Source organism: Sorex araneus, chromosome 2, assembly GCF_027595985.1.
Source record: "Sorex araneus isolate mSorAra2 chromosome 2, mSorAra2.pri, whole genome shotgun sequence".
In the NCBI taxonomy this organism is placed as follows: domain Eukaryota; kingdom Metazoa; phylum Chordata; class Mammalia; order Eulipotyphla; family Soricidae; genus Sorex; species Sorex araneus.
The window spans coordinates 259,796,529-259,810,995 of NC_073303.1; the positions used below are offsets into that span (position 1 = coordinate 259,796,529).

Consider the following 14,467-nt stretch of genomic DNA (forward strand, 5'->3'; position numbering starts at 1 on the left):
CTTTATAGTTTTCTCGTTGAAAAACCAGGGAATCCTAAAGTTGCCCAGAGGCCTTTGATGGCTAACAGTTCTGAGATTAGCCTACTGATGTGCTTGCTTTGCAGATAGGATACATGCCCAGTATTTTGATGGAAAAAAATGATTATGCTGGAATATAGTATATGTGAAAATTAAAGTATTATCAAAAAAGAAATTAGTCAAAGTGATATTATTAAAAGAACTTAGACTTGTTCCTTAAATCCGCTTTCAAGAACCTAGTTGAAAAACAAAATCAAACCAATTGAGAGATGAATCAATTTTAAATAAATTAATTTGGAATCAACTAAAAGGCTATGATAAAAGGAAAAATTGTGACTATAGAGTATAAATGGACTCTCAATTAAATTACGTTTGAATCAATTAAAAGCTGTGATAAAAGGAAAAGTAGTGACTATAGGGTACAAATGGATTGATTTATTAAATTAGTCTCAACAGTCATAATGTCTTAGGGCTAGCGAAGTAGCTCAGTGGAAAAGCATTTAACTTGCATGTGTGAGACTCTGGGTGTGATATCCGGGACTATTTTTAAAAAGCCTTGGTGTTTATGCCAGCCCCCAAAATGTTTTAATTGCTGAGAAACTGTACAATGTGGAAAATAAAGTCTAATAGATCTGAGAAGTGTGAGAGGAATAGGAGAGAATAGATTATGTCGTTTTCAAAACAGAAATTTGGTCTGTATTAATTAGAAGTAAAACATGTAATTAAAAAAGCAAAACTGGCAATATTTCAATGCTTTCGTAGCTACTTTAGAGGAGTTTCTTGTGAAGAAAAATAATTAATTGAAAAGTAACATTTTCTTCAGTTTTACTTAATTAACTGTTTCTTTTTTTAAATATGGCTAAGACTAAACCTGAGATTTTTAGATTCATAGTATCTACAACATTATAATTTTTATGAGAAAATTTGTAACAATAACAGGTCTCATTCCCTTGACCCTGAAAAGAGCCTCCAATTGTTGGGAAAAATGAGTAAGGAGAGGCTGCAAAAATCTCAGGGCTGGGACGAATAGAAATGTTACTGGCACCTGCTCAAGTAAATCGATGAACAACAGGATGACAGCGATACAGTGATAGTGATGAGAAAACTTAAAAATTGTATTTTATCTATTTATATAAAGATAAAAAAGTTGATGAGAAAAGTTGAATACAGTAGGCAGGTTGCTTTGCTTGCAGGTGACCCAGTTTTGATCCCCGGTACCCCATATGGTCCCCACGCCCACCAGGAGTGACCCCTGAGCATAGAACTAGAAGTAAACTCTGAACACCTCTGGGTGTGGCCAAAAAAAAAGAGAAAGGAAGAAAAGTTGATAATGTTTTCCTTTTCCTGAGTAATGGTATTCAGGATAATTATTATGTGTATATATATACATATATACATATACACACACTGTTCTGCTTAGTTTAGACTATACATAACATATATAGGACATAACAGTTTGGACCTATGGTGATGAAGATTCAAAGTACATATCCCTATACTGTAAAAATTATTAATTCTGGGTAGTAGCAATAGAACTATTTTATTCTTTGTATTTTTCAATAAATTTCCTTTCCCCTAAAAAAAGGTGAAAAAAGTGGGAAGATTCTGGGATTTTGAATCAGAACATTAATTCCTGTTACGCTCTTCATAACTTGAGTGATCTTGTGTAGGTAGGCTTTTGGTTTTGTTATTTGTGAAATGGGTTGCCACTACTCATCCGGATTTGTTATGCCCGGATTTGTTATGAGGATCAATGAGAAAACAGAGAAACTGTCTAATGCCATACGTGGCTGCATTCTATATTTCTTGCTACCTCCGCCCCTTGTCGTAGAGTTCTATTCTGACTGGCATCCATTTATCTTTTACATTTCTCTGGCCCAGAAAACCTGGAAGTCAACTTTCTGATTGCCTAGACAGGGTGTGGCAACCCTTCTTATCTATGTACTAAATTTATTTCTATGAATGGGGAAACCAGAAATATGACCTGGAACGTTAAATATGAAGCAGGTTTTTTTTCTTACCTGAGAGCTCAAACATTTTGATTAACTTTGATTAACATTGTTTTGTTTTGTTTTGTGGCATAACTGGCAGTGCTCTAGGCTTGCTCATGGCCCTGGTTAGGGATAACTCCTGGCTCGAGAGACTATAGGGGTACCAGGAATTAAACCCGGGTTGGCCACATGCAGGGCAAGCACCTCACCCATTGTACTGTCTTTCTAGTCCCTATGAAGCTAATTTATTTTTGGTGTTGTGGGTTCCTCTGCCCCTCTCGGAGAGCCCAGCAAGCTACCGAGAGTATTGCGCCCGCACGGCAGAGCCTGGCAAGCTACCCGTGGCGTATTGGATGTGCCAAAAACAGTAACAAATTAAGTCTCACAATGAGAGATGTTACTGGTGCCTGCTCGAACAAATCGATGAGCAACGGGATGACAGTGACAATGACAGTGACAGTGTGTGGGATGCATGGTGGAGGAGGTATCTCACGCAGTTTGCAGAAGAGCCAGGGCATCATTTGTGACCACTAGCCAACTAGGCTGGGCCTGTACCATCAAGGGCCTGAGAATGTGGTGCTGAGGACTACCTGGGCAACCCTGATGGGGCCTGAGACCTCCAGAGCTGAAGTTGGACATGCTGTAGGGATTTGCTGTACCTGGGATTGAACCCGGGTTGGGTTCATAATAGACATGTACTTTAGCCATTGTCCTTTATCCCAGCCTCACTAAAATATTGTTGTGATTAAAAACACCAAGAATTCAGAAGGGGTAACTGTTGCTAGACCTGAGACATCTTAATGCTTATTTCTATGTTTGTATCATATTACTTGGATAGCTTATTCTGCCTAGAGGCAGTATAAATATTTTGTGTCCTGTTTTATATCTGGCAAATACATGTAAATGTTTATTGAGCAGTGGGAATTCTTCATGGGGGGATAAAAATGGAAAAGCAATGCCATTTTTCTAGACATGTTCTTTACTTTTGCTTGTTTGACATCTTTTCTGATATTTAATGACATTGCAAAAAAAAAAAGACTTCAATCCCACATCCATTTTAATGCACCTTTCCTTCTTACCTTCCCACAATTCAGACAAGGTTAGAGCCGGAAGGGGGTTTAGGGTACTTTTCCCAATTCTCTGTCTTCCCTGATCAAATAAAATCAAAGGTGAGTTCATCTCCTTCATGAAAAACCATACAGCTCCAGTATGAGATTCTAGGTGACCATAATATTTCTGAGCAGATTTTCTGAACCATACCCCTGCCTCTCAAACTTTGATTTGATATTGAAGCAGAGAGGCTATATAATACCTTCCCAAAGCAACAATTTCTTCCTCCAAAGATTTCTGTCCCTCCCTCAATCTCTCTGCCCCTCCTTTTCCTGCTCTTTCTCTGCATTTTCTCTTCTGATTACAAAGACTGCTGTGGGGGATTTCTTTGGGGAGAAAGCCCAATGAGAGTGGTTTAAACTCTTCTTTTTATTTTTATTTATGTATTTTTTATTGAATCAACGTGAGATACAATTACAAGCTTTCATGTTTGAGTATAAATCATACAATGATCAAACACCCATCCCTCCACCATTGCACATTCTCCACCACTAATGTCCTAAGTATATCCACCCCCTTTCCAACCATATCCCCCCCCTTTCCAACCTTCCTCCTGCCTCCATGGCAGACAATTTTCCCCATACTACCTCTGTACTTTTGGGCATTATGGTTTGCAATACAGATACTGAGAAGTTATCATGTTTGTTCCTTTATCTATTGTTAGCACACATCTCCCATCCCGAACAATTCCTCCAACCATCATTGTATTAATGATCCCTTCTCTATCCCAGCTAGCTGCCTTCTCCCCCAGTTCATGAGACAAGCTTCCAACTATAGGGCAGTATTCCTGGCCCTTTTGTCTACTGTCCTTGGGTGACAGTCTCATATTATGTTAATTTATATTCCACATATGTAAACTCTTCTTTTTAAGCAATTCAGAGAGAATATCTGCTTGCCCTCAACTATTCGCACCTGAGTCTCCCTTTTTGAAACAACAGGAAAAGTTCCATTTCTGACACATACTTTCCAGACCAAGATACCCACTCTTAGTGGGGAAGAAAATGGGATTTAGAGACAGTGGCTTCCAAGAACTTTTAGGGACAGAAGTTTCCAAGAACTTTTGAATTTTACTTACTGGTCAAATGAAACAAGAGGAAAGGATTGGAGAAGGGTTTGTTACAGAGATTTTTTTGCTTTGTGTGTGTGTGTGTGTGTGTGTGTGTGTGTGTGTGTGTTTTGGAGCTGCAACTGGCAGTGCTAATGTTTACTCCTGGTCTGTACTCTGGGATCACTCATGGTGGTGCTCAGGGGACTCTACTGTATTGAGAATTGAACCCGGGTGGGCTTATGCAAGGCAAGCACCTTACCTTCTACTGTATTTCCGGCCTGGGTTTTGCCTTGTAAAATAAGACCCCTGTTACCCCTGTTGTTTTCTAGAAATGAGACTATTTTCTGCATACCATTGTGGGACTTTCACTTCTCTTGAAAATATCTGGAACTTTTTCTAAGTTGGTGGATGCGTAAACTTCATTGCTCAGGAGTGAGCCAAAGTTCTGAGAATTAGTAAACCTCCAAGGTTATGTTCAAATCCTGATGCTGCCACTCACTAGCCGTGTGACTTGGTTGATTAAAAGGCTTTATTAAGGGAACAACAAGTGACAAAAGGCACCAGAACTGGAGATTTTGCCTATGTAACTGAGCTTGCCTGGGGTAGGGATGAGCATGGCTTCAAGAGGTCCTTGGGACACTGGTTGAGGGAAGTAAGCACTCTGGTTATGGGTATGGCATTGGAATAAGCACTGTCACTGTCACTGTCATCCTGTTGCTCATCAATTTGCTCGAGTGGGCACCAGTAACGTCTCCATTGTGAGACTTGTTGTTACTGTTTTGGACATATTGAATACGCCATGGGTAGCTTGTCAGGCTCTGCTGTGCGGGTGGGATACTCTCGGTAGCTTGCCGGGCTCTTCCAGAGGGGCGGAGGAATCGAACCCGGGTTGGCCGCGTGCAAGGCAAATGCCCTACCTGCTGTTCTATCGCTCCAGCCCACTGGAATAATGTATGCATGAAAAGTATAATTGATAGTATTATAAGTTATGATATCTCAATAAAAATGGTCAACTCCCCCTCCCCCAAAAGGCTTAATTATATGAAACTCCGCTCATCTAGGAAGAATGGCACTTTATTTAAAATCCAAGATTTCTTCTTTCCAACCTCCTTTCCTTTTGTTCTGTTGCCCCCCTCCTTCCTTTTTCGTTTCTCTTCTTCCTCTGTCTGTCTCTAAAAATAAAGTCACTCAGAATAGGCGGGGGAGATGGCTCAGAGGACTGGAGTGCATTCTTTACTCGCAGGAGACCCAGGTTTCATACCCAGCACTGTCTGGTTCCTTGAGTACGACTAGGATTGGTCCCCACTGTGTGTGTTCCCCAAGCACCTGGGTAGGACCCCCGCCCCACTTCAAATAAAATAATTTTTTGTAAAATAATCCACTCTAGGCCCTTTTGCTTTAAAGCTTTTTTAGGAGTTGGTCCACAAGCTAGCTCATGACTGTAAGGGGTGACTTTGCAATTCAGGTTGTTTATTTGGGGGCTTGCACGTATGTCTGTTGAGAACAAATTTCGACAACAATCTGTCAGCCCAGTAATGAGAGCTTGCTAATGAGGCTCCCAACAGACGCTTTTTATTTACAAAGATGACAAATGCCACTACTTGGCTGTACTTGAATCATTTCAAAGGCCAGTAGGCTCATTATAGTCATCAATACTTGCTACGCCGAGGCTCATTTTGTCAGAGGACTGTGTACAATTTGGATTTCTGTTAATTGAATCATTTTTGATATTCTTGCAGAAAGAAAAATCTATTTTACCTATCCATAAATGTGTATTTTGTGATGACAAATTTTTTGCAAATCATGATTTAGGTACCTTTTGTGCTGTTTGAATTGTTCCTTTATGATTGCTGCCCAAATCCCTAAGCCTTGCTTATGTCCCTTAGACAGGGGTTAAAAAACATGCATCTGGACCCCGTGCCCAGGCAGGTAGAGAAAAGGGCCGATAACAAAACACCAACAGACTTGTAAGAATAGATGAGAGACCTTTCTTTGTTTTCTCTTTACAGACTGGTATAGGGGATACCTCATAAAGCACAAAATGTTACAGGTAAGATTAATTTGTGTTATTGGAACAATACTTGGTGTCTTCACGTGACCCTGCTATCACTTGTGTCAGACCGATCCTTTCCCTTCTCACTGTGCCCTGTGCTTTCCTGTCTCTACCCCGGCCTTGACCTCCCTTTGCCTCAGTGCACCCCGCCTTTCCCTTTGTTATTAAGGGTGAACCCCTGAGTTGTCTTCTCTCTGATACTTTTTCTGACATGTCAGTTATGAATGATTCTTTTCCTCTTGCTCCTGAAGCCCTGATGGTATTGAACACTTTTAGTCTAAAATCGGCCTTCTACTGACTTCTGTTACAGTTATTTGGAGGCATTCAGCACTTCTTCACCTACGACTCCAACCTAACAGAAAAATCAGGGCCCGTCTTTGAGGGTTCACTTCTCCCAGCACCCAGACTATGCAACCGTCTCCATGACAGCAGTCTCCATGACTGCTTGTGCCCTGATTACTCTTGGTGCCCCCAGTCACATGTTGGTTGCATTTATGAAGGGATTCCCAAGTAATTGATCTACTTCTCTTATTAACTTGGCCATAATTAGTAAAAAATAATTAGTAAAAGATAATTTCTTTTTCTCTGGCAGACTGTGTTTGGGAAGCATTAACCAACTCTGCTCTCCAGAACAATAAAATATATCCAGGGAGAAATAGGTCTTGCATCCAACTAGTTCAAGTGCTTCTGCATCCGTTAGTGCTGTTGCTTTAAGACCTGACTGCCCAGCTTCTCATGATTACAAGAGTGCCATATTTTCTGGAATTGTTAGGGGCACTTTGAACCACTCCCTTGCTCCCTTGTTTTCCACACAATAGAATGCATGTGAAAAGAAATCTAGAGAAAGAAGGAAAGAAAGAAAGATAGAAAGAAAGAAAGAAGGAAAGAAAGAGAAGAAAGAAAAGAAAAAAGAAAAGGAAAGAAAGAAAAGAAGAGAAAAGAAAAGAAAAGAAAAGAACCTGCCAGAGAGGCAGTGTTGGTGTTGGGGGGCAGAGGATGGGGGTGATGGGAGGGAAACTGGGGACACTGGTGCTGGGAAATGTCCACTGGTGGAGGAATGGGTTTTGAAACACTGCATGAATGAAATCATGAACAGCTTTGGAAGGGTCTATCTCACAGTGATTCAATGTTTAAAAGTTTTTTAAAAATTAAGTTTTTAATTTTTAAAAAAAAATTTTTAATTTTTTAAAAAATTTAAAAAAAGAAAAAAGAAAAGAAATCTGGAGTTTTTAGCGGGACGCCAAACACTTATAAAACCTGAATGGGAACTAAACCTAAACACATGGAATAAGATTGCAGCCTCTGTTTCTGTCTAACTCTGCGATATTTCTTTTGGAGTCTCAAGGTTTTGGGTACCGGGGGGTAGTACAGTGGTTAGAGCCTGGGCCAAGAAGTACCTGGCCTGGGTTTGATCACTAGTACCACATGGTCCGCTAGTGTCTCAGGATGTGGCTCTGGAGATCCCCAGCACGGCCAGGTTATCCTGCACCATCCCCGGCACCACAGACCCATGCAGCATCACCCACGTTCACTCACCAGGCCCTCACGGCGAGCCGCAGCCCAGTGGCTCAGAAGTGCCAGTGGGGCCCTCAGGCCTCCAGGAAACTGCGTGGAAGCAATCCCTTCCTCTGAAAACGTTTTGGTTTTACCACTCCACTCAGTGGATTTTGAATTTAGGTGTTTTTTTTTTTTTTTTAAGGTCATACCTCACAGTGTTCAGGACATATTCGTGGCTCTGCACTTAGGGATCACTCCCGGAGACCATATGTGGTGCCGGGGATCGAAGCAGAGCTGGCCGTGTGCAAAACAAGAGCCTTAACCCCCGTGCTATCTCTCCAGCCCACTACTTAATAGGTTTGAGGGAAACCGTGAACCGTGGGGTCAGTTATTTCTGTAGGGATGCCATTTTATTTTATTTTCGTAGTCTATTCCTTCTGCTTATTCGGTTTTGTTCTGTTTCCCACAGGGCATTTTCCCTAAGTCCTTCATCCACATCAAAGAAGTGATAGTTGAGAAAAGAAGGTATTTGCTGTTCGTCACCAGCCTTGACTCTCCAGTGGCTCGCAGATGCCTCTGTCCTGTTTACTTTGAAAATATGAGCTGGCAGATGTGAAGAGTGCTTAGCTGATCCATCTTCACCAGCCCGTGCTTATTTGTGTAATTCCTTTCCTTCACTGCATGGGAAATCTAATCCAAATTGATTTGCGTTCATATCTGATTCTGAGGGGGGTATTAGTAAGTTTGGAGAATCAAACTTTTTCCTGGCAGCTACCTTAGAGTCTATTAAAGTAAATTTATTTCAAATAATGAGCATGCAGGTCCCACTCCAGGAAACGGGGAAGCCCTTTGTATTTGCATAATGTAATTGGTGTGGCTGTTGGAAGTAGCGGGGTCTCAGGTCAGCAAAGTCCCTCTCTGCAGCTTTGGTATAATGCAAACTTGCCAGAATTTTATCAAATTAGCACCTGGGTCTCAATTTCACACCATCTTCTCTCCCACCCAAAATAGAAATATTGAGAACATCATCCCTGCAGAAATTCCCCTGGCACAAGAAGTGACCACAACACTTTGGGAATGGGGCAGCATCTGGAAACAGCTCTATGTGGTAAGACTCGCAACCCCACGGCCCGGGATGGAAGCACCTGGATGTTCAAATTTGCGATTTATCCTTGACATGTGTGGTGAAGTTGATTCCAGTAGAACAAACAGTGTTAAGTTTGAGGGCATCAAGTTCCAGAGAAGTTTGGTGACTTTTTTTTTTTTTTTTGCTTTTTGGGTCACACCTGGCGATGCACAGGGGTTACTCCTGGCTTTGCACTCAGGAATTACCCCTGGCCATGTTCAGGGGACCATATGGGATGCTGGGATTTGAACCCGGGTCGGCCGAGTGCAAGGCAAACCTACCCGCTGTGCTATCTCTCCAGCCCCTGGTGACTTTCTAAACGTCACACAGTGAGCTTGTGATGGAGCAGTCCTGAACAGAGACTGACGGGTCCTTCTGATTTTTTTGAACCAGGGGAGAGTCTGTCAAACACGAGTATGCTCAAGAATGAGAGACACGAAAAAGGGAAGCTCCCTTCTGTGGGGTTTGCCTACTAATCACTGTTTTTATTAAACTCAGAGGATTCTTATTGGGTGGTCGACTTAAACACTTTCAGAGATACTGTTGTTACATATTCATTAACTAATGCCTTTGTCCTCAATTCTATGAAGAAGTTTTGACCCTGGCAAAACAAAGAGTGCCCTTTGTGTGTATTTGTTCTGCATTGAGGCAAGTCTAATTTTTAAATCCCCCTCTGATGCTTCTGAAGAGTCTAATTAAAGCAATTAGCTAAGAAAACCATTACATGGAGATTGAAAATGTCAGCCAAAGCTTACTGCATGCTTGTTACAGCACCGGGCACACCTGCTGGTATATGCCTACTCTTGTAGGCTTACCTTTAATTCCAGAAATGTCGATTTCCAGTAGATGTTCATAATATTTAGGATTAGAACATTGAGTTCTCTCAATTTACCCAAAGGTGTTAGGAATATTTGGGAGTTCAGTAGAAGAATTGAGATTAAAATTGATATTTCTTCATTGCCCCTCTTACACCGTATCACATGTACCATATAAGTTTGGTATTTTAGAAATTTTCCTTTTAGAATTTTTCTCTCTTAGTAGAGAGATACTTAAAATTATGGGATTCTAGCATGAATTTCATGATTCTTACCATATCTGTATTGAACGTGTGAAATATTTGTCTAATACCTAAACTTGCTTCCTTTAATAAATTTTAAAAGGTACAAAGGGAACTTTATAGCATGGTATGCTACGAGTTCTCCAATTCTCCAACACTAACTTGATCCCATAAAATATTGACTTACTTCTAACTCTGACTGCTCAGACAGTTGGGTCAGAATCCATAAGTCATGGATGGATTCCTATAAAATCCTCACTCCAGCTGCCGGGAGCAAGTCTCAGGTCCCAGGCTGCTAGTACTTCTGTAAACAAGATACAAATTCAGAGGTTCCCACCATTCCTTCCCACCTGCCTCTCAGGTTCTATAATTTCAGCACACAACTCCAGGATAACCAAATAGCAGAGAGATGCAGAGGAATCTAGGCGTAGAAATTCTGTGTCTTCTGTTGGAGCACCACCTCCCAGCACATCAATATGACCATCTGGGAACTTAGTTGAACCTCATGTGAGAGGTGCTTATATAGACACAATGGATTAAACCACAGTTCATTGCTGGATAGACCTGGACTCTAGCTAATTTTTCTCCCCTGGCTGGGGTTGGGGAATGTGAGGGGAGTAAGACTGGAATTTCCAATCCTCCAACTACCTAATTGATTCCTTTATGTTTTGTATTTTTGGGGGGCCACACTTGACTGTGTTTAGGGCTTACTCCTGGTACTCTGTGCTTGGAGTACCATGAATGATGCTGGGGATTGAGCCTTAGCTCTGCCTTGTACCAGGTAATCACCCTGGCTCCCTGGTTGGTTCCTTCGGTAGTTAGTTCAGGGACTCAGGAAACTAACCAAGAGTCACCTCATTAGCGTATTGCACTTAGGTGGAGTAAAAAGGGTCTCAGGTATAGGCAAAGGCACTTTTAATTTTCAGGAAATTCCAAGATTTTTAGAGGCTCGGTGCCAAGAACTAGAGGACAAATCCAAATATATGTATTTTTTAAAAAATTATACCATATTAATCTTCCCAAGGGGAAAGTAAAAAACTATTTGGCACAATTAGAAGTTATTCAAATAAATATAATAAAAACAAGACAGTGTTATTAAATTATAGTATCTACCAAAAGCTCTGAGATGATGGCCTCTTTTTTTTCCATAAAAAAAGTAACTTTGGGGGCTGGACACTTGCTTTGCATGCAGCTGACCCAGGTTTGATCCCTGCCACCCCATATGGTCCCTCGAGCCTGGGCCTCAGCCTCAAAGGTCCTGAGCTTGACCTCTGGGTCTTATGTGGAGATGTTTGTGCTATTCCTGCTCAGCAAGTGTCTTCTCAGATAAGCGTTAGATGTCACTCTTTCTTTAATCAAAAAGTCATTGTGAGATAATAACTTTCACTGTGGGAGACTCGCTGGCTCAGGGGGAGGGAATACGGCACTGTATCTGACCACCACCTGACGTTTATAGCAGAGCAGAGGTAGGAGAGATGCTCGAGACTTGGCTCTCGAGCCCCTTTGCCTGACTTTCCATCAAAGAGATGCCCAGGTACCTTTAGCACATCAATTGTAGGTTGTTTCCTCTCTCCTAGGCCAGCAAAAAGGAGCGATTCCTCCAGGTGCAGTCCATGATGTATGACCTGATGGAGTGGCGGTCCCAACTCCTCTCAGGAACACTGCCCAAGGATGAGCTGAAGGAACTGAAGCAGAAAGTCACATCCAAAATTGACTACGGCAACAGGTGACTTCTCTTTCCTCTGGGAAGAGCCGTCTTCCCCGTCCTCCCTTCTTCCCTTTCTCTCCCCCAGAAGCTTGGCTTCATTTCTACATATGAGTTGGCCTCTCTCCGTCTGGGAGAGGGCTGCTTCCAGTAACCATGCTCGTATGCCTTTGCAATCACCCCAGTGGGACGCAGAGGCATGCGAGCCAAGAGGAGGCTTGCTGATGCAGTGGTTATTACCAGGCCGAGAGATTTAGGACACTCATTTAACCTACTTGCAAGGAGCCGGGGAGCACAGTCATGCTGGTTCCCTTTCGGCTTAGTTGCCAGTTTTATTCCTGCCTTTTACAAAGTTCTTCCCTAAATCCCAGTGTGAGGCTGAAAGTCCCTTCCCTCATCCTAAATTATCCAAGCCACATGCCATCAGTTAATACGTCTGAACCTGCTACAAAAGCATTTCTCCAAGAGGGAGGAAGCAAAAAATTAGTTGAAGTTCGATGCTATGAAGATAAGCAGAATGGGAAACTAATGGTCTTGTTTTGTTTTTGCACTGCCCCTGGTGGTGCTTCAGACTTATCTCTGGCTGTGCATCCAGGGATTACTCCTGGTGGCTCAGGGGACCATGGTGGGTGTCTGAGACCAAGCAGCCAACTTGGCTGTGTGCAAGGCAAGTGTCCTGCCTGCTGCACCGTGTCTCTGCCCCTGACACTGATTTTTTGATTCAGGAAAATCTACCCATAATAGTGGTGACAGTATCAAACTATTCATCTTAATTAATGTGTGAGAATTAATGCTTAGTGTTTTACATGCATCGTTTTATTTCAATTCTTAGGACAAGTCTTTGGGAGCAGTTAGTTTTATTGCCCTCACTTTTTTCAGTTAAAGAAATGGAAGGTCTGAAGGAAGTTAGGCAGCTTTCATAGAATCATTACATGTGACTAGTTCATAAGTGGAAGAACCAGAATAATCTAGACCCAAGGAGTTTGGCGGCAGAGCCCCTCCGAACGATTATCGGGCTACCGGGAGAGGTTCCCGTTGATTACTGAATGACTTCCAGACATCCTACCCTCAGCATTTGTTTATTCATCCCAACAAGAAGCATGTAATGAGTACTTAGACCAGGCCTGCTTTCCTACTAGATAATTCAGGCTATATAAAAAGTACTCCTGTTCAGAAAGGGTCCTTACTCCAGTTAGGAGTAAGCTACGATGCTGTGTTGAGTTAGGAAGGACGAGCACTCTTAATGTGAGAGGCAGAAGGCAATCAAGGAGGACGCTTAGAAGAGGTGACTAAGACTGGATCGGTAAGGAGGGGTTAAGCAGGCTGAAAAGAGGAGAGGTAAGTGTTTATGGAAAAGATGCCGTGTTCAAAAACTGCAGAGTGGGTAAGAGCTAAAAAGGAAGTAGAGTCAAAAGAAAAATTTCAGCCATCAGATTTTCTTGTTCTTGTCGTATATTCAAGGAATATGAGCCGTAGTGGAAAATCAGTCGGTCCAACTTTATCTGCTTCCACCCCGGGCTTCGCTGCGGGCAGCTGGCGAGCATGTCCGAATCTGCGTCTCGGGCCCACCGTGCAGGTGTGTCCGGCCCCGCCGCTGCCTTTGCTGTGGTTGTCCTTGGCTGAACATCGGCCTGACTGGGTGTGGGGATTGAGGGGCTTGGGTTTTCCTGCTCCACAGGTACAGCATTCGTGGTCTTTACATGTCTCCTCATGGGGGGTCCTGGGAAGGAAGACCCTCCCCTGGACAGATGGAATGGTCCCTGCTCAAAGAAAACCTCGCAGCAGCGTCCCGGGCTCTTGCAGGCCCGCAGCACCCTGCAGGCGACAGCCTCCCTTGGGGCTCCCTCCCTCTGAAGGCAGTGAAGGGCCGGGAACAGGGTCTGTGCAGAGCAGACACTCAGCAGTGACGGCGAGGGAGCGGAGGGGCTCGGTGCAGAGAGGAAACGGAGAGCAGGGCCCTGCCTGAGTCAGGAGATGCTGCAGCATTGCCAGCCCTCCTGGCCTCCCCCCGACCCCCCTGCTGCTTTCAGTTTCCCGGTTTCTTTGGGGGGAAGTGAGAGACTGAGGCTCTGAGCTAGGGTGGCCCCTGGCTGCTTCTCTCTCTTCCCTGAAGACTTCAGCCGGAAAGGCAACGTGGGCACTTTAAATTAGCACTGGCCTGGGATCCTGGGGACTCGGAGCTTCTGTGACGGGTGGAAGCCGGGCTTCTGGCCGGTGACGGCTAATGCTCCCCAAGTCCCAGGCGAGACGGGTAATGGGGACGCTCTTTGATAACCAAAGCGTGAGGAATCCTCAGACGGCTCCTCCAAATCCCAAGACAGTGAAACCTTAGAGGATGTTTTATTCATACAAGCGAATCCTCTTTGATGAATTTTGAAGAGAAAGAGCCGGAGTGATCTTGGCATTAAATTATGTATTGGCTCTGCTCCATTCGCTTCTCGGGCATGAGACCGTGTGCTCAGCATTAGTCGGATGCATTTGTCCATGTAGCATCTCCCGCTCGGCAGCCTGGCGGTGCAAGTTTATGAGTCATCTCCAGTTGGAAGTTAATTTCCTAATGAATGTGGACAAACAGGTGAACCTTAGCTCCCTTCTGTTTGCATTTGGAGGAGATGAGAGATGTGCTTCTCAGTCTGATTCTCAAATAAGAGGTGAAGCTAGAGTCTCCTGTGTTTATTCTTGCTGCCTTCTCCAATCTGGTATACGGTAGTGGTGCCTTCTCAGAGTCTATCAGCTCTTCCTCTTTTTTTAAAAAAAAATTATTGTTATTATTTTACTTAATGAATCATTGTGAGATACTAGTACAGACTTACAGACTATCATGATTATGTTTCAGTCATACAAGGATTGAGCACCCATCCC

The 14,467-nt window shown here is 43.1% G+C and overlaps 1 protein-coding gene across 1 annotated transcript in view; it reads left to right on the top strand.

Moving 5' to 3' along the window:
* DOCK2 (dedicator of cytokinesis 2) overlaps window positions 1-14,467 on the top strand; it is a 400,138-nt gene that overhangs the window by 20,530 nt on the left and 365,141 nt on the right. Inside the window, exons 3-6 of the mRNA XM_004611557.2 lie at window positions 6,177-6,217; window positions 8,187-8,242; window positions 8,729-8,825; window positions 11,478-11,626. Coding sequence (XP_004611614.2) covers window positions 6,177-6,217; window positions 8,187-8,242; window positions 8,729-8,825; window positions 11,478-11,626 — 343 coding nt within the window. The remainder of the gene's footprint in view (window positions 1-6,176; window positions 6,218-8,186; window positions 8,243-8,728; window positions 8,826-11,477; window positions 11,627-14,467) is intronic.